The sequence below is a fragment of the Danio aesculapii genome, chromosome 6 (genome assembly GCF_903798145.1).
Source record: "Danio aesculapii chromosome 6, fDanAes4.1, whole genome shotgun sequence".
Lineage (NCBI taxonomy): Eukaryota > Metazoa > Chordata > Actinopteri > Cypriniformes > Danionidae > Danio > Danio aesculapii.
The window spans coordinates 41,585,940-41,607,562 of NC_079440.1; the positions used below are offsets into that span (position 1 = coordinate 41,585,940).

Below are 21,623 nucleotides of genomic sequence, written 5' to 3' on the forward strand. Positions count from 1 at the left end.
ATTTTTAAAAACGTACATTATAACAATATCTGTCTCTTGCTGGTCTCTGGTGATTTGATTGCTTCTTTTATCATCATTTGTAAGTCACTTTGGATAGAAGTATCTGCTAAATGAATTGCCGTTTGTTAGAGCTCTTGTATGCTGATTGAACAAGCTGGATCAATGGTTGTCTAGTTGTAGAATGTTGAAGAATTGACATACTGTAATCTGGTGATGGTCTATGTTGTTGCCGTCAGTTGAAGCAGTGTGAATTGAGGTTAAGGTTTTTTTCCCCCCACCACTTATTTTTAGTCTTTGAAGTAATTTGTTGATATGTGGTATCATTCCAAAAAGGTTGTGATCAGTAAAAAAACGTTAAAATCACCAAAACAAAATAAATAATAAATAAAAACTTACAGGTTTCCATTTTAATATATTTTCCATGTTAATTATGCACGTGATGGCAAAGTTCAGTTAAAAACATCAATTAAATTTTGTATGTTAATATTGTTTTGTTAATTATAATTTTTTTAATACCAAAAGGGAATTATTTTTTTCCCCATGAACTGTTTAGTGGCCAAAAATTTCCGGAAGGTGTTATATTTAAAGACACTGATAATAAGTTTGGATTAAACCATCAAAATATTGGGAATGTTTTGTATTGGGAAAATAAACTGGAAAGTTTTTTTTATTCATATTTGAATAAGGTATTCATTTAAAATTATACACAGATACATACACTACTGGTCAAAAGTTTGGGGTCAGTATGATTTTTAAATGTTTTAAAATAAGCTCATCCTGCTCACCAAGGCTGCATTTATTTAATCAAAAAAAAATTGTACAAATTGTAAAATTGTGAAATGTTATTGCACTATAAATTAACTCTTCAAAAGTAGATTATCATTTAACTTAATTATTTATTCAGGGGTTTTAATGATGAATTTTCAGCTTCATTACTCCAGTCTTCAGAGCACATGATCCTTCAGAAGTCACTCTAGTATTAATTATTACTATTATCATTATTAATATTAATAATAATGTTATTATTATTAATGGTAATAGTAATAAAAGTATAATGAGTGTAGTAATAATTTAATTTGAAACTACATACAATAAGAAAGCAGTTATTTAAAATTTTAATAAACAATTCAACTTTTTAAAAACTTTTAATAAGTGGCACCTTGATGAACTGAATAATTTTCTTTAAAAAAAACATGGAGAAAAAAATGACCAAAAAAACTTTTGACCGGTAGTGTGCATTGTTATCTAAGGAAGATGCAGACATTTTCCTGCAGGTCAAAAACTCATTGAATGCAGTTACATGCATTTCCTAAGCTGATTCTGCTAAATAAGCTGACAATACATATGTAAATGCATCAACTGTTTTTTCTTTATTGGAGTAAATGGCATAAATATGTTATACCAACAACCTGCATTCTATTTTGGTTGGTTAAAATTAACTTGTGTAATACAATGGATTCAAGCACATTAAGACTGAACAATGGTTTGCTGCAATAGAGAAAAGACTATTTCTTGACCCAAAGAATTATAAAAGTATGATTTATCATGCATGACTTAGTGCACTCTCAGGGCTGGGTTGTAGCAGGAAGGGTGGATCTTTCGTCTGTGGCGACCCCTGATACAATTTTAGATTAATTTATTCATTCATTCATTTTCTTTTTGGCTTAGTCCCTCTATTCATCAAGGGTCGCCACAGCAGAATGAACCGCCAACTTATCCAGCACATGTTCTACGCAGCGCATGCCCTTCCAGCAACCCATCACTGGAAAACACCCATACACTCTCATTCACACTTATACACTACAGACAATTTAGCTTACCCAATTCACCTAAAGCGCACGCCTTTGGACTGTGGGGGAAACCGGAGTACCCGTATTAATGTTTAATGTCACATAAAAAACTACAAATAACACACTATGAATTTATACATATGCCAGCAGGTTACCACAGCTGCCCCTTTCCAGTAATTTACCTGTATATGTGTTTTACAGTAGCAGAGCCTTACCGCAATTTCATTTTACTGTAAACTAGCCTTACCACAACTTCTCTTTATGGTAATTTTCAATGTAATTTTACAGTGTGACAATTTTTATAGTACGTTTACTGTAATTTATTTACATTTTACACTGGCAGTACAAAACCTTTTTATTTTTAGTATTTACTGTTAAATTGAACAAATTCTAAACAAGTGACGAGATCATGTACAGTGTTTTAATTATTCATTGTTATTATATCCATTTTAAATGGTTTACACAAATAATTTCATTCATTAGTCTATTTTAAAAACATTTTGTGATCATTTTTTCATCAACTGTCTCATGTTTGTTTTCAACTACAGTAGCAGTACAGGATTACTTTGAGAACAGTACCATAAATTCCTAATATGCAGTTAGTTACTATAAAAGTTTTACAATTACCCACAATGCAGTGCATATTACAGTAGTGAACTGTAAAGAATGTATGTGGTATTTTACTGGGCGTTTTGCAGTAAATAACTGTAAAATTGTAGCAAAGTCTAACAGTGTAGAGCAGGAGTGCCCAAACTTTTTCTTATGAGGGGCCAAAAACCAAACTTCATCGAGGCTAGTGTTCTGAAGGCAATTATAAGTGAGGTAATTTGCCATGGGTAGTTTCCTAATTTATTTAATGTTAAACTAAAAAACATTGTTATATTAACTAATACAGTATTTTTTTATTTTATTTTATAATGAACTTATTACAGTAAAAACAAAACAATCTAATTTATAACAGAATTACACTCATTTTTGGCAATGTCTTCTGCATAGTGAGAGTTTTGACATTTTAAAACTTCTGATTTATTTGCAACATTTAATTGAAACATTTAATTTCAATTTGCTTTTTTGTAGCTCAGCAATAAAACAAACTAAAAAAGGTTACGTCAAATTAGAAATGACGATCTCTGTGCATTGCCCCAACCCTCTCCATCATACTCACTCTCCTCTCAGATGGGATGGTGGGCCAACTCAAAGGTTACAATGGGCCAACTTTGGTCCGCGGGCCCTACTTTGGGCATCTCTGGTGTAGAGGAAAGTGAGTGATGGAGTGTTCTTAATAGAAGTGCTACAGTCGAAATGCTGCAATATGAGAGGATACTATACCAGATTTTAATCATTTATTTAATTTAAGAACTAAGATAATTTAAATATTGCACTTAAAATGAAATGTTTAGATGTATGAATTATGTTTTCATGTAAAGCCACCAAATAAACTAACTGATTAACAAAGTCTTGGTTTGCTAGTATTGCTGGGTTACCCATAAATCTGGACAATGTTAATTCAGTAAACTGATATTTGTGAGTGATCAGCTACTTGTCAGACTGATGATGTGATGTGATGTGATGTGCTAACTCTCCTCCTCCTCCACAAGGCTTTTGGCTCGTAACAGCTGTGTTTGTGAAGGAGAGAGCAGAGGGGTCAACCTGCCCTTCGCTCAGCTGTTGTTCCCCAGAGTCTCTGCTCATCCCCTGCACACTGCCTTCCAGGCCTCGCAGCTCGATGAGATGAAGAAACGCCGCGCCAAAGAGTACCAGAGCTTCCAAATGAGGTGCGTTTCACTGAGATGGTTTATAACAATGAAGCTAAAGAAACTGTAATGAAGAGCACGTGTCTGGACTGAGCTCTAACCCTTATTGTATTCATAATCTTTGCTATAAATGACTTACAAGTGACTTTGCTATCAAATGCCAGTTTATTTCTATTACCCCTAACTCTAGCCTAATTTTAATACTCTACTCATAGTTACTAGTTAGTATATAGTTAAAACAATTCCTAAAAGTGGACTGTCAAAATAAAGTGCAACCATCAATTGGACCAGATTTATTAAACGGGACTATTTAGTGTGATCTCATAATCCTGCAGATAAGAGTGTTTAATGTTCTGGGGTGTTTTTCTGTTGACAGTGTGTAAATTAAAGAGCACAGCAGACACAGCGGCTCATTTCCATAATGACCTATATAATATTAGCACATAATAATAATAGGTGGCCGATAATCAGATGTGTTCTATTAATACTGCAGGTGCAAAACTGCTGAAATCATGCTTTTTGGGGGTGTTAAATAAAAGCAGACCTTGGAGACTGAAGATGATTCTCGCTTTATTTCTTAACCAATATACCTTGAGCTCCACCTTAATATTAATGTTAATGTATTCTCTAATAAAAATAACTCTGATAACCTATTTTATTCTCAATGTTTGTTTTTTTAAATATATGAATACGTTTGCCATAAAAAATAACCCTACAAATGGTGGGTTATTTAAACCAAAATTGGGTAAAATATGGACTAACCCGAACATTGGGTTAAATTTGGTCCTGTTCCTTTAATTAAAAAAACCCAGCAGTTGGTTTAGTTTATATTACACCCAGAATTGGGTTGAAATGACCCAGCATTTTTTAGAGTGCAGTTTTTATTCTGTGTCTAAACATCCTACCATTATTTAACTCTGCAAAAGGGTTTAAATTGGCACAAGCTGTCAGTAAATGTGGCCCCATCTGTATTTTTAAATAATCTGTATATAACAGAATGTCTGAATATAAGACTTTTTCAGGACAGGGTTTTTATTTGTTAATTTTTTTATTTATTTAAATTTAAAATAAAAATTTTGGTAGTTGTCCAGTTGTATATTGTAGTTGCTAGTAAAAATGACTTTAGAATGTATGCCATATATGTTTTATAAAATAAAAAATTAACTACTTTAGTTTTATTAGTTTGAATAAGTTTTTATTTTATTTAAAAGTATTTTAATTCAGCAATAATTTGTATTTTATTTAATTCATGTTATTTTATCCAGTCTTGCTCCAATTATAAAGCTAGAATTGAAATATATGAATGATAATAATTATAACACAAAACAGACATAAATAATGTATAGAACAGGGTTTGTTAATGTTTTGATTATTCTATATGCATGTGTTTTACTAATTGATATACATTTTTTGTATTGGTTAATGTGCTTAATTTTATTTAAATGTATTCAAAATTTCTGTTAAAGTTTTAAGAATTTTTGGTATTTTTATAAGTGTTTTTTTATCTGTACAGTTAATTGTGAATGTTAGTTTTGTTTTTTTGGATATTTAGTAATATTATATTAGATATTTTACTTAAGAAATACCTTGACAACTAGTGGAAATAGCATTTTATTAGCAAGTTTTTTTATATATATATCATGTCATGCCAAGGTTGTAGGTTTGCACTTAACATTGGTGGGGAATCAAACTGGTGAATCTATCAGACTATATCAGTCTGCTATAATGTTAGACTGTGCGTTAAAGCGGGGGGAAAACACGAGCATTAACGGCATTATCACGATGGACTACCAGTGGGGAATTTGAGTTTGAGTTTGTCCACCTTAACTTGTGTGTGTCACACACCTCACACACCTTCAGTTGTGTAAAATAACAAATTAAAAATACTCAGATTATTGTAATTGAGCAGTTTTTTCTCAGAAATTGTAATTTACTAGTAGTTTTAAAAATGTGTTCTTTTACTTTTCCTTGAGTACATTTTTAGTGCAGTATTGGTATTTTAATTCCACTACTTTCCTTCAACCTGCTGCCACTACTTTATTTTTTCTTGTCTATGGGGATTAGTAAAATCTTTTAAAAAGTATTGTGATTCCCGTCTAATCAAATCGTACACAGAAGGTAAATTGCATCATACTGAAATATCCTCAAGACATGGGCGCTTTATAATTGGAGCAAACTGTTTGGAAGTATTAAAAGTGTCCAAGAAGATATCCAAAATCTTTACACGCATTAACCCAAAGCATGTCACTGATGAGAAGATGACGAATGTTTACTGTATGATGACCGAAATGGCCTTAAACACCCAGCAGACACAGGATGTCAACATGACGTCAGATTGACGTTGTACCCCAACATCGTGGGGATGTTGAATTTTGTTTGGAAATGAAAATCGGATTGACATCAGAACCCAATGTCAGGCCGACATCCAATGTCCAACCTAATGTCAACCAAATATTAATCTAATGATGTTACAGCTTGACATTGTGTGGACGTTACCACTATGACGTCTATCATATGTTGGATTTTGGTTGCCATACCTGATGAATAAATGTCAGTATTTTATGTCAATATGACGTTGGGTTAAGATGTTGGTTCAGCGTTGGATTTTTGTCACTTTCCAACACAACCTAAAATCAACCAAATATTCAGGTCATTTGACGTCGTTTTCGGACGTCAAAATAACGTTGTCCTTTGACGCTGGCTAGACAATGCATTTTGATCACCTGACATTACAACTTAAATCTAACCTAATATTAACATCTAATGACGTTGTGTGCCTGCTGGGCAATAACTAAAGAATGTTACGTTTACACACATCCACAAATTAGATGTAAATCCATCAGCTTTTTACAGAGTAATACTCGCTACTCACTACTCTTGAGTACTTTTAAAAGGTCTACGTTTTACTTATACTTTGAGTAATATTTCCAACAGATACTTTCTCTACTTGCACGACAATTTTAGGCAAGTAATGGTACTTTTACTAAAGTACTGCACACCTTCTTCTTGCACGGGAATTCCCCTGCCAGGGAATGGCTCAGCCAGTCACAATGCTCATATGTGTTTGAGGGAGGTGCGGCTCGAGGAGAGTACATGATTTAACCCCTTTCTGCATGTCCAGGTTAATGTTGACAAATAAAAATTTTATTTAATTTTTTTAAGTGAATGAAATTATTGGTGGGGACATTTTAATAGTTGGTGTATATTGGTGGGGCTGCGTCCCCTCCGACCATGTTAAATCTACGCCCCTTGTGTTTACTATAGGTCGCAGACCCCTGCTGATCTGCTGATTGTAGCTGAAGCCAACAACCCCCTGCAGTATCCAACGCAGGGTGTGGAGGTTCGGCCACTTAAAACCATCCTTATACCAGGTATTTCACACTTTCATTCATAGTTAAAGTAGATAAACTTTACTGTACAGCTGAAAAGCTGTGATGACACTAGAGCTGCTGTTAAATGAGGGTATTAATAATAATAATAATGATAATAATAATTTTATAAATAATAATAATAATAATAATTATAATAATAATAATAATAACAACAATAATAATAATAATAATAACAATAATAATAATAATAATTATTATTATTATTATTATTTACATCAAAATGAATGTCATTATTATTAAATACTTAGTTGGTCAATAGTATTAGAATTATATTTTTGTAAACATTTTTCAAAATAATTAATGAATATATTTTTACAAATAAAAAAACATTTATGGGAAAAAAATGTATTTACTCATTTATTTACTTTAATAATTTAGTCATTTATTAATGATCATTTTGCACTTTTGAATGTAAAGTAGTATATTATTATTTGTAGTAGTAGTAGTGTTTGTAAACGAGTGGAACAGAAAAGTCTTCCACTTATTTACAAATAATAATGCAGCTCCAAAAGGATATCTGAAAGCACACGTTATTACATTACTGAATGGACTGTGTCTGTAATCGAGGCCAGTTGTGAGTGGATTTTTATTTGGTTATAGAGGCTGAGCAGTAACATTACTTGACTGTAATGTGTTTCAGGTTTGGCCTTAAAAGAGCTGCCCCGAGAAGTATATACTGTGAGTGGCATTATGAATAATTTATGTCTATTTCCTGTGCTTGTGTGTTGTTTGAAGCTCCCTGAACACTCATTGTTTTTGTCTTCCTCTGAAGCTCAATTTTTCAGCTTCTCTGGGCACGTTTAATGTGGCAGCAGAGGTGGAGGGGGTGAAGGTCAGGGGTGACGGCGAGATGCACATGACTCTGAGCAGCAGTGTTTTGTCCAGTCTCAATCGACAGCTCCAGTTCATCACATATACTAACACACTGTTCCACCCCAGCACAGCGGACACAGGTATGTGTGCTGCTTCTGGGTAATTCCTGGAAAAATAAAACACTTACAATGCCCAGATTAAAGGTCATGTGAAAGTTAGAAGAATTCTTGAAGATGTTATTTTCAGCCTCTTAAGGTCTTTGCACACTGAAGTCCGAAATGTTTGTATGCGTTTTTTGTATTTATATGTGAAAAATTTGTCACATGAACAAACCTTGCACACTGAGTCCGATGCGTATTAATTAATCCATTACAAAAAAGCATAAAACATTTCTGAGTCAATTCAAGCAGTGATACTTTGTTCTTCTCTCTTCTCTAAAGTAGGAAAAGAAAGAGGAATAGGCTGCATTGTGTTCATACAATACTGCATCATTATCAAAGAGCTGAGCTACGATTATCTCATTATGCAAAGTTTATTTCAGGAAAACAGTGGAATTTTGATACACTGCTTGTGATACTTCACACATTCACTTACGTAAAACAAATCTTGAACAGAGACTGGCACTACCTATAGTTTTTTAATTCATTCATTTTCTTTTCGGCTTAGTCCCTTTATTAATGCCACAGCGGAATGAACCGCCAACTTATCCAGCACGTTTTTAAGCAGCGGATGCCCTTCCAGCTGCAACCCATCTCTGGGAAACATCCACACACACTCATTCACACATACACTACGGACAATTTAGCTTACCCAATTCACCTGTACCGCATATCTTTGGGCTGTGGGGGAAACCGGAGCACCTGCAGGAAACCCACGCGAACGCAGGGAGAACATGCAAACTCCCACTGTACCTGTTTTTGACTGTCTCTGCCTACTGAATCATACAATCAGCTTTAATTATCATAAAATATAATAAAAAGTCAATTTTTTTGGGTGTGTTTACCCTACTAAGTGAAATAAACATTTGCACCAAACATCTTTTTTATGTATTATTTGTAATTTCAGTTATTAAAAAAATCATATATATAAGCACTGATAGAGAAAGGATGTGATTTGCACCATGTGTCACTTTCTCTGGCAGGAAACTCAGAAGGTATTGAGGCATGTTATTTATGCTTCTCTCATTAATTTGTACAAAATGTTTGCGATACACCACTAGTAGATTAATTACATGTCTACTGTGTTATATCAGTGAATTTCTCATTCACTTTTATTAAAAACAATAACAAGACAAAAAATACATCCAGATCTGTATTAGACATGATATGTGGTATCTGGTTTGAGTTTAGCATATTTAAAGGTGCAGTATGTGATTGTCCTCAGAAACATTTTTGTTGTGCTAGTTGAAATCTCTTCACATTTCAATAGTAATGATTAAAGTAAATGATCTAAATGTATTTTTATGTATTTTATATTCTGGGTAAGGCGTAAGACTAAAAAATGTTCATTCAATGAAAATTTTTCTGGCTGATAATTCCCATAATTCTGATAAGTAGCGCAAACATTCAACAAATGTAGATTTGTACACCCGTTCACGCAGATCTGCTGCTTACGCATGCATGCGCACCGCTCGTTCATGTGCACATGAGAGTTAGAGCGACTGGTAAAAACAAATGCTGAGTCAAAACTTTAAAATCCTGAATCAATATTGGAGCTACATTTGCACGCTGGAGAAATAATGTAAGTATGGCTTAGTAATAAGTGTAATTCCTGCAAGTCGCCGGCCAAACACTAAACATACAGTAGTTGCTTTGGGATAAAGCGCATGAGAGAGTGAGACCAGCGATGCTTGTAATAATAAAACAAATACAACCTACAAAACTGTAAACTACCATAATTGTAATATTTTCTATGGCCTTCTTGATTTTCCAGCTTTGACCAATCTAATGTAAAACCATTAATCTAGATTTGCCCATATGCCGCATTGTATATCACCACAGAATATATCAATTTAAAAGTGAGATCTGTTAAGATGTACTTATTTATGCTGGCCAATGTACAGTACATGACATGTTAATGTAAATTACTGGATGATCTTTATTTCATATGCAGATTTTATGTGCTTGTGATTCAGTGCAGTTAGACACAGAAGGACATCAGGCTCTTTTCACCATCAAGATCCGTCATGGAGTCACACCCAAACTCTACAACACAGGCTCTGATGCAGATAAAGGTGAAAAAGGTTTACCAAATAAGTAGATCTAATTGGATCTGCATTGTAAACATTAAATAAAAGTTACAAATGTTTTTTTATTTCATATATTAAGTTTTTAGTTCCTCATAAATCCGCTGAATTTTTACAAAATTCTCAGCAAAAATAGCAAAAAATGCCTGCAGATTGTGTCTGACCCTAGTATGACTAACAAGCTTTATTAAACAGCTTTTATAGTATTTATATTAATAAGAATACAAGAAAGACTGATTATTAAAGGATCATGTTAAAATTGGAGTGATGATTGATGAGTATTTTGAATTTATTACATTGTAAAATATTTTAAGTAAAAAAAATCCACTAAAATATGCACAATAAATAAATAAGTTATTGTATGTTGCTGCAATTCAGTTTATTGTTTGTTTATTTGAGGCATCAGCAGATTTACACTTCTTCATGACAAAAGAATGTTGTTATTATTTATATATGATTTGTTTGTTTTATTTGTTATCTGTATATCATGTAAAAAATATTCTGTTTGTTTAATTTCAGAGTATAACATCAGCGCTCTTGTAACCATTGCAACCAAAACCTTCCTGCGCTATGACAAGCTTCAGAATTTAATTGACAGCATACGACAGTACTATCCAACGGTTACAATAGTGATAGCGGATGACAGTGAACACCCAAAAACTGTGTCAGGCCCATATATTGAACACTATATCATGCCCTTTGGAAAGGTAGGTTCCTTTCTTGACTTCCTTGAGATTATAACCCTTTTCTCATGTTGTAAGAGGGGATCTGAATGTGTATGCTTGTGTCTCAGGGCTGGTTTGCTGGGCGTAATCTGGCCGTGTCACAGGTCACCACCAAATATGTGCTGTGGGTGGATGATGACTTTATCTTCAGTGCAAACACAAAGCTGGAGAAGCTGGTGGACGTTCTGGAGAAAACTACTCTTGACCTGGTGAGAAAACATTCAAATTTAATTTGTAGCATAATGTTCACACTGGGTGACACGGTGGCTCAGTGGTTGGCACAATTGCCTCAAAGCAAGAAGGTTGCTGATTTGAGTCCCGGCTGGGCCAGTTGGCATTTCTGTGTTGAGTTTGCATGTTCTCCCCGTGTTGGTGTGGATTTCTTCCGGGTGCGCCAGTTTCCCCCACAGTCCAAAGACATGCGCTATGGGTGAATTGAATAAACTAAATTGGCCGTAGTGTATGTGTGTGAATGAGTGTGTATGGATGTTTCCCAGTACTGGGTTGCATCTGGAAGGGCATCCACTGTGTACAACATATGCTAGATAAGTTGGCGGTTCATTCCGCTGTGGTGACCCCTGATTAACAAAGGGACTAAACCGAAGGGAAATGAATGAATGAATGAATGAATCGACGCTTACTTTATAAGGTACACCCAAAGATTGGTGTAGACATAAAGCTCAACTGGGGCACAGTCTCCCCCCAAATATTGTTTATTTTTATATAATTATCTACACTGAATAATATATTAAATAGAAGTATTATGGGGCGTCACGGTGATGCAATGGGTAGCACAATCGCCGCACAGCAAGAAGGTTGCTGGTGCTCCGGTTTCCCCCACAGTCCAAAGACATGCGCTATAGGTGATATGAAAAAGCTTAATTGGCTGTAGTGTATGTGTTTGGGTGTTTCCCAGTGATGGGTCAGAGCTGGAAGGGCATCCGCTGCAAAAAACATACAGTATGCAGAATTATCTTTTCTCTGAGACCTGACCCTAATGGCCGAGAATTATTGTTGATGGCACTCGGGTATGTTTTCTTCACGCGTGTGTCAGTTTGTTTTAGATTAAACTGCATTGCTTTCGCAAACGTTGATTCAGTTGTACATAGAGAATAGCGTCTTTATTCTGGAATTACCACTCTTAATTAATACACTTAGATAAAGGAAACCTGTACACTGTAAAAAATGCTGGGTTCCACACAATTTCTTCATGTTGTCCCAACACAAATTGTTATTACAAATTTAAGCATATTGAACATAAACCAATTGTGTTGTCCCTAAAAACCCCTTAAGTATCATGTTGTTTCAACTCATTTTAAATAAGTAGTTTAAACAAGCAGTAAAAGTAATTTTTTTGATATGCAACTCAAAGTATTTACTGAGGCACTGGCATGTGTCCCAGTAAATGGGGTCTGGTGACGCCCCTGGGTACACCTATTTGTAAGGCTTGAAGCTGATGCTACTATTCTGATCCAATAATCACAAACAGAAAAGCAGTTAATGGATGGCGTGTTTAACTTAATCATTTATCTGACTCTATTGTAATTAATCTGACTCCAATAAAGTTGTTATCATCATTTATAAAGAGAAAGAATCTCAACCCCTTAAAGCAGACAACGTTGTTTATTAAGTTACATGTTTAAATATACAGACAGTAGATGTAGTGGTTAGTGCGTCGACACATGCACTCCGGTGCTAAAAACTGTGCAGAGGCCCTCCAGGAATCCAGTTTGAGAACTATGATCTACATAAATTTGTCCTACACCACTAATCATGGAGCAGTCAAGTCAGGTAAAGATTCAGTTTTTAAAACAATTTATTATTTTCTATTAATTCCTTTTTTTAGTTGTGAATTCATTTTAAGAAAACAAATCAATTAAAATGTAGAGATTTCATTAAGATAAAATAAGCAAAAGAAGATTCAGTGATTTGAGAAAAAAACTGCAAAATAAATAAATAAAAAATTACTAAAACTACAAAGGATGCATTTTAGGACTGTTGGGCCCTATGGCTGGAACTTCTAGGGCCTAAAAAAAATCTAAATATACCCCTGGTATGGGGTGACTGAAACCAAAACTTTCTAAAAACTCTGGCCAAGTTACAGATTTTCTGAAACTCTGGGCATGGTGTGGACAGTGGCGGATTTAGGTATGGGCAATATGGGCGATCGTCCAGGGCGGCATCTTACTGGGGGCGGCACGGGGAGATGGTGCAAAAAACAAAACAAAAAACAAAAAAAATTGTCCCAGTAAAAGCTTTGAGATACGATTTACTTTATGCAAGTGTATTATTTAGAGTGGTAATCCCAAAGCAAAAATGTTAGGGGCCATTCACATTTGGTGTCTTTTGCAAGCGCAAGTTTGTTACTCTGTTTTTTACATGCATGATGAAAAAAATACGCACTGCTCATGCGCTGTGAATCCGAAGTCGACAAAACTAAAGTTTATATAATATGATGATGATCTTATTTTAACTAAGCATGGCTATGAAGCAGAAGGGAGAGATAATGAATCAGGGAGGTAAGACTTAATAATTTATTAATTATTTTATTAATTAAACATTAGTTCTCAGCCATGTGTTGGTTCTAAGACAACAGTTAATTCCATACAATTTTTTCCCATATTCTATAAAATTGTCATAATTAATATTCATGCAAAAGATTTCTTAAGTGATTTTAGCATATTACTCCAGTTGTGTCTTAACATTGTTTTCCAGTTAATAATCATTTTTTTAATAATATATATAAATAACTTGCAATATTTATTGAAAATCAATAAATATATTTATTTGTGTTACGGGAGAGGTAAGCTTTATGTCTAGCAACGTCCTGGTTTTGGGTTACTTTAATGGTCTACAGTATATGACGACATAATTGATGATTCTGCAGCAAAAAGGCAAGATAGGTCCAGGTGTAGGGAGGTATTTAATACAGTTTCAGTTTGTATGCTATCTGGATTGTTTGTTTCAGTCAATTACATGTGTTCCAACCACATAGTGCTTCATTTTATATTTGAGGGGGGATGAGGGGGTGAATATGGGGTGTTCGCCCTGGGTGCCATTCAAACTATAACCGCCACTGAGTGTGGACACGACCGGAGTCTCGCCTCATGATGACACGCTGTTTTAATCTCATTCTCACATTTGTAACTGTGCAATTTACAGCAACTGTGTGATGCTATAATGTCAATATGGACCAAAATCTCCCCGAGGAATGTTTACAGCACCTCACTAAATCTATGAAACTAAAAACTAAAAAAGGACTGAAATGAAATGAGAATCCAACCAAACAAGGTGTATCCATTAAAGTGGTTGGTGAGGGTTTTCATTAATGCTTGAGTTTTCTTAAGCACAGTGTATATTAACCATCAGATAAAGACAAAACAACCAATATACTTCTTACCAGGCACTGGCAGCCAGTCTTATATAGTTAATATAATTTACATGTGTTAAGTGGATCAGGTGCATGTCAAGGGCTTATAACCCCCTGAGGGCCTTTTCCATCACCCTGTTTCTTCAGGTCCTTCATGTGGTGAGATACTTACACCTCTGGGACTGTTGCTGCCCTTTCAAGGAATCAGCATCCACAGAAACAGACTCACTCCATGTTCATCTCACATGGTAGAGGTGTTAAATGTAATGTTATTCGTTATCGGTTGTTTTGAATAATAATAGACTATCTGCATCATGGTAAAAATGATTAATGATATTATAAATATATATTTCTCCCTTTATATTCAAAGAGAAAAAAACAATAATTAGACATTCAGAGTAGATTAATGTTATATTCCAACAAATTTTAACCAAGATGAAAGCAAGTTCCGTTCAGATGAAAGCAAAATGATTAGCTCTCCTGTAAGATTTTAATTCTTTTTCAAATATTCCCCACGTGCTGCATCCATCAAAACTGGAGACCACTTACTGGATTATGCACTTACTGAATGTGAGAGGTGAAACGAACTAATCATCAGGTCCCTCCGGGAATAATAATGAACTTTCTTTAGCCCAAAATTTATGGGCTTTATTTCAAATAATTAAAATGTCTATGTTTTTTACTACATATTTCAAGTATAAACTTCACTTACATTGCTTTAGCCATAATATCATGAGTTCCTTTGAAAGATTTACTGTTCATTTCATCATATTTAAGGGGGAGTTTTGTTTTAAATGTTTTATCAGTAGGAGTGACTACTCCTCTTAAATCTACATACAGTTGAAGTCAGAATTATTAGCCCCCCTTTGAATTTTTTTTTTAAGGTCAACATTATTAGCCCCTTTAAGCTATATATATTTTTTGATAGCCTACAGAACAAACCATTGTTATACAATAACTTGCCTAATTACCCTAACCTGCCTAGTTAACCTAATTAACCTTGTTAAGCCTTTAAATGTCACTTTAAGCTGTATAGAAGTGTCTTGAAAAATATGTAGTAAAATATTATTTACTGTCAACATGGCAAAGATAAAAGAAATCAGTTATTAGAAATGAGTTATTAAAACTATTATGTTTATAAATGTGTTGAAAAAAAAATCTGTTCTCCGTTACACAGAAAGTGGGGAAAAAATAAACAGGGGGGGTAATAATTCTGACTTTACTGTAAGTTCAATGTTCAACTTGTGGGAATTGACCTCTGTGAATGGGGTTTTGTTAAACAAGTGTTCTTCTGACAGCAGCCTGCTTTTTAGATGGTTCGTTCCACTGAATATGACGAATTCTCTCTCCCCTTGTTTCCTGTTTGCCTCTAAAAACAATCAGAACTTTTGTAGAATCTCAGCACTGCGTTGATAGCTGATGTTATCCTGTTTATTAATCAGAGCTAAGCAGGCTTCCAAAGACTTTCCTACTCTCTTTTCAAACAATGAGACAATTGTCAGAGTCTGTACAAATGTAAAAACTCCCAAATGTATATTTTTTGGAACAAAACGTGCTTGTTTGAATTTTGTTCAGTTTTTTTGGTATTTTAATACCAACTAATAATGGTTTTTAGTATAGTTGGAGGCAGTTTTGATTATATAATGTATATTTATGGACAAATAGAGTTTGTGTTACAGGGGGCTTTAGGCAGAAGCAGATCTAGGGCAGCTGATAGCACTGGAAGGGGTCAGCTATGTGGCCTTTTGAGTGAACAAGTCTTCTGTGCACACAGTCACCCTACCAGAGTCAAGCCCTGAATGAGACAAATACATCCGCTCTTTATTTGTAATAGTAAGAGATAAAACGTAGCAAAGAGCTTTCACTTTTTGAGTTGGTTTTCTGCAGTGTTTTTAGTGTCTGGCTGCTGTGCAGTGTTATGGATTCTCACAAGACAAATACACAAGTGCAGCTTCGAAAAACTAGTCCTGTTATTGTATTATTATAAAATTTTAGCTATTATCAATCAATTTTAATTGGCATACAACATTTGGAAGACAAAAACAGAAGTCTTTTTTTACAAATGAAATAAAAACAAACAAACAAACAAATATTTAACGTAATAATAATAATAGTAATAATAATAGTAATAATAATAATAATAGTAATATTAATAATAATAATAGTAATAATAACAATAGTAATAATAATAATAATATTAATAATAATAATAGTAATAGTAATAATAATAATAATGATAATAATAATAATAATAATAGTAATAGTAATAATAAAAATAATAGTAATAATAATAGTAATAGTAATAGTAATAATAATAATAATAATAATAATAATAATAGTAATAATAATAATAATAATCATAGTAATAATAATAATCATAGTAATAATAATAATAGTAATAATAATAGTAATAGTAATAATAATAATAGTAATAGTAATAATAATAATAATAATAATAGTAATAATAATAATAATAACAAAAGTAATAATAATAATCATAGTAATAATAATAATAGTAATAATAATAATTATAATAATAGTAATAATAATAATCATAGTAATAATAATAATAATCATAGTAATAATAATAATAATAATAATAATAATAATAATAATAATAATAATAATTTGAGCCCTGGCAGGGTTAGTTGGCATTTTTGTTATTGAGTTTACATGTTCTCCCCGTGTTCGGGTGGGTTTCCTTCGGATGCACCGGTTTCCTCCACAGTTCAAATATAGGTGAATTGGGTAAGCTTAATTGGCCGTAGTGTAAGTGAGTGTTTCCCAGTGTTGGGTTGTGGCTGGAAGGGCATCCGCTGCATAAAACATGTTCTGGATAAGTTGGTGGTTCAATCCACTGTGGTGACCCCTGACTAATAAAGGGACTAAGCTGAAAAAAAAATGAATGAATGAATAATAATAATATGTTAATTATTATATTTTTATGTTATTTATTTTCTAGATTTTTCACTCCAAAAATATTGTGCCTAATTTATTTTATTGATAATTGCTAAATTATATAATAATACAATAATACTGGGTTTGACAACAATAACAACAACAAAGGAGGAAACACTCTATATACCATTTTCCAGTATCTTGTTAGCAGAGACATTCTTCTCACAAGATACTCCATTGAGAACATTTTCCTCTCACGGTGCTCCAGCAAAGCAAGCAGTATTGTGAAAGACTCTACTCATCCCTTCCACAATCTCTTCCAGCTGCTGCCATCAGAAACAAGGTTTAAAAGTAATAGAGCCTGCTCGACTAGACTACTCAACAGCTTCTTCCCACAGGCTGTTGGAGCCCTTAACTCCAGTCAATTTACCCCCCTCTGAAATCTCATCCACCCTCTTTATGCATTCCTGAGTATGTTCCATACAGGTGAGTGGGCTTAACAAACCACCTGTGTAAAAAACACCCTCTCATCTCTCTGACTCTTGCACCAGGTTGCACATTTGCACTATTTGCACTTTCACTCCATGTGTCTTGGAAACATTGTGCATTTCAAATCTGTGTTTTAATAGCCATGTTAAATCTGTTGTTCACACATGCTTTTTTCACCTGAGGAACATCGCAAAAATCTGAGATATTGTGTCAAAGGAAGAGATGAAGATGCTTGTCCATGCCCTCATCTCTTCTCGATTAGATTATTGTAATGTTCTGTTCAATTGTCTGAACAAATCCTCTATGGAGCGATTGCAAGTTGTGCAGAATGCAGCAGCGAGGTTTTTAACTAACACCAGTACACTCAAAAAAATGATTTGTTGGACTTACATAAAAAAAGAGTGTCAAGTGGTTCCACGTAACTGTGTTGAGTAGTTTCTACAAGTAACAATATAGTTGAATGAACTAAAGAAATCCAGGTAAACTTTACAAAATGTTTCTCAGTACATGCAACACATTTAGACGTGTCATTATTGCATTTTAGTTATATGTATATTTTACTTAGTAATGTTATGTAAGAATAATTAACTTTTAGTATGTAAGGTGAACACGTTTTTTTCTTTTTTTTATTCACTTTTAAAAGTATGTGCTCTACAAATGTAAAACTTAAATCATCAAACATATTTTTAGAAACAAAAATAATTTATTTTTTGCAAGGTTTTGCAACATACAACTGCTAAAAACCCATAAAACTATTTCAATTTCACAGGTCCTTAGAAACAAATACACAAAAACATCAAAGGTTTTACACTCAACATTTACAAGGTCTTTTAATGTGCAACTGGCTTCAAGAATCTGAAATAATCTTACTTTGAAAAATTAAATACATGGAATGTTAAAATACTGCTAAACTCTATTTCTAATCTTAACAATGAATAGTAAGAGTAACATTCAAAATAGCCTCTATTTTTGTAAACATCCACAAACCGCTCAAAAACAGTTTGAAAAAAATGTAAAAACAGCATTTTGGTCAATAGTAAACATTCTTACAATGTGCTACTTCCTTCAAATATTGTAAGAAAAATGTATGAGCAAATTTACAAAAGAATTTTTTTTTCCAAGACTATCACGAAATGCTACAATGCTCAATTGCTGATATTTCAAAATGTTTAAGCTATTGTTAAAACAACTGGCCTCTATTTATGAAAACCACCACAAAAATAACAGTTCGTTTCAAAAAGACAGAAAAAAAAAACCATGAAAAAAACAAAAACAAAGAATGTTTACTATTGACCAAAATGTACTTTTACTATGTGCAACTTCAAGTAATACATTTTACTTGGAAAAAGAAAAGAAAAGTTTAAGACAGGCAGCATGTCACAAACTAATACAGTGCTCAATTTTTGATATCTCAAATCGTTCGAGCCATTAGTAAAGAAAAGATTAAAACTGAAAAATCTTTGAATTTTTGTAAATAACCAAACAATTTTAACCATTTAAAGTTACAGAACTCCATTTAAAATGTTGGTTCCATCGACAAAGACAACATTAAAACCCTTAATTTTAAAACCAGAAACAATTTAAATGTCACAAAAAAAGCTTCTTCCTTTATTTCTTTCATTTGTCCAGAATGATGTACTGATTCAACCAACAGGTTTGTTCTTAAGAACTTGTATTATGAGTAACAGTTTATGTGCATCAAGTCCCAGCAACACTTTCTGGAAAAACTCAAAAGTGTATTTCAGGTCTGAAGGATAACTGAGATTGAAGCTGTATATGACTCTCAAAGAAAGAGCACAAGCCTAGGTGACTTCGCCAAGGTTCTGAAGCACATTTACTCCCTCAAAAATCAGTCCAACATCTGATGGTGGGTCACAGGCTTCTGCACCTTCAGGTCTGATGATGTAGATTCCAATGACAATATTGCCCATGTCTTAGAGTTTTCAAAGTCTGTGTCCTACAAAACACAAAAACAGTATCAATGTTCAGTCAGTTTAATTCCACAAAAATACAGATTGTACATTTAGAGAATTTTGTATCTACTGTCCATTCCTTAATCTTTCACATCACGCACCGCATTTACTTAAATAACTACTTTACTGTGTTTGTTAGGGTGGTCAAAAGTACAGGCTTCTGTGCTGAATTTTAAAAATGTGAAGAAACCAACATTCTACCAAAGAAATTCAATTGGCCAGTGTTCTTGTGCTCAACAGATGTGACTGTGAACACTGATAATCGCTTAATGCGGTTCCTTAATATTTCTGCTTAGACAAATCTGCTGAGAGACATCTTCAAAAGCTACCATACGTAAATGTAATCTGTGTAACCACTCGGTCAACAATATGAAGCAATATTATAGCCAATCAGAATCATATGTCGAGCATGTGAACACTATGGTTAATCAGCAGCCTAAGAATCTGCTCACCTGTGCTCAATTTCCTCAGAAAAATGCTAGCATCATCACAATCTTTTAATTTTAGGACTGACTGGTACCGAAGTCTGTACTTTTGACAACCCCAAGTTAAATATACTGTGTGTATTGATATTCCTTGACAATATTTTGCAGGGGCATTTTGGTATATATTCACTGCCAGAGAACACTTACTGTATACATGAGGTTTCATAGTCTTCATTAAGATACACAGAACATGCTCTGAGAATGCAAGTTCAGATGGTATCATACTGTAGAAGAGACATTAAGTGTAGACAATGAAAAAACACAATACTAATGTGGAAATTATTTACAAGCATCATAAATACAGATAACAAACCTTGTCGATGGTAGCCATCAGTTTCCAAATTTTACACCCTGCAATTCCTCCTTTTATGGTAGATGCTGGCCAGCTTGCTGGTGTAACCATCTTGTTTTGACATAAATGTTTGAATTAGTGGGACAGTAGTGATTCGACTGAATTCAGCAGCAATCTGTGGATTTAAGACACAAGATTATAATAAGGATAACTTTCATACAAGGCACTGTCTCACTGTTTTTAGGTGGTTATGGATGTGACAAAAATTTTATATTTTATTATCTATATTGCTGCAAAAACACACATGGCAATTGAACGTGGCTAGCGTTACACTTGCAGGTAACCAGATGTTCTCCTTTGGATGGCTACGATTAAGATGGCTGTGTAGCGCATTCCACGTTTTAAATCTATGCACAAATCTATAGTGTTTCAACAACTGTGATCTTGGAGTCTTTGCACTGCCACATGCTTTCCTTGAGAAACACGAGTCAGAATAACTGTCTAAAAATGCTAAAACTCAAAAGACTCCGAAATACATTCATAACATAAATTACCATAATTCTGTGAACACTCACATCACTTTTCTTGGCAATATTTAACAGTAAAGAGTTATGAAATACTCATACCTGACAAAGCCACCATCTTCTCCCCCTCAATGTGCTTCCCGCGTTCGTTTGTCTTCTGTTCTGCTCTGGTGCTCCACCTCTAGGTAAGCAGCTACGGTATCCACAAATATCCAAACTTAAGAGGGTTTTGCGTTTTACTCCACAATGTTAAGTTGGCCAGTCAAACCCTTATTAAGTAAAGTCTACAGCACTACATTTTTGTAGAAATAACATAGTTTACTTGTGTTAATTTAATTACTAATATGTTTTATGTAATGTGAACAAGGATGGGTATAGTAAAACTAACAATAAGGAAAGTTCATTTTTTTGAGTGTAGGAGGTCACATTACTCCTGTGCTTAAGGCACTTCACTGGCTTCCTATTAGTTTTAGAGTAAGTTTTAGGATTCTGGTCATTACATATAGAGCTCTGCATGATCAAGCACCCCTGTATATTCAGGATCTTTTAAGCAGTCACTCATGTAGCCGGTCTCTGAGGTCTTCTTGCAAAGACCTGTTAGCCATTCCCAGAACTCGTCTTAAGACTAAAGGTGACCGGGCTTTCTGTGTGGTGGCCCCACGGCTCTGGAACTCTGTCCCGATAGCACTGAGAGCTCTGGGATCAGTTGAACTTAAAAAAAAGAAAAGAAAAGGAAAAATAGACACACCTTTTTGGTCAAGCTTTTTAACAGTATTAGTGTTTCTGTATTTGGATTTTTAATTAGTTTTAATATGTTTTAATATGTCTTCTTTTATTGTCATGCGTTCTTTTAGTTGTTTTCTCTTATTGTGA

The 21,623-nt window shown here is 33.8% G+C and overlaps 1 protein-coding gene and 1 long non-coding RNA gene across 2 annotated transcripts in view; one reads left to right on the forward strand and one right to left on the reverse strand.

Moving 5' to 3' along the window:
* The window catches only part of b4galnt1b (beta-1,4-N-acetyl-galactosaminyl transferase 1b), a 37,993-nt gene that overhangs the window by 8,960 nt on the left and 7,410 nt on the right, over positions 1-21,623 (forward strand). The window contains exons 4-10 of the mRNA XM_056460198.1: positions 3,389-3,565; positions 6,809-6,915; positions 7,577-7,614; positions 7,709-7,889; positions 9,884-9,982; positions 10,514-10,701; positions 10,788-10,928. Coding sequence (XP_056316173.1) covers positions 3,389-3,565; positions 6,809-6,915; positions 7,577-7,614; positions 7,709-7,889; positions 9,884-9,982; positions 10,514-10,701; positions 10,788-10,928 — 931 coding nt within the window. The remainder of the gene's footprint in view (positions 1-3,388; positions 3,566-6,808; positions 6,916-7,576; positions 7,615-7,708; positions 7,890-9,883; positions 9,983-10,513; positions 10,702-10,787; positions 10,929-21,623) is intronic.
* On the reverse strand, positions 19,056-21,158 carry LOC130230890 (uncharacterized). Its single transcript, XR_008837985.1, has 4 exons — positions 20,853-21,158; positions 20,248-20,401; positions 20,082-20,158; positions 19,056-19,433 (listed from the first exon to the last, which is right to left on the reverse strand). It is a non-coding gene; the product is annotated as an uncharacterized LOC130230890 (long non-coding RNA).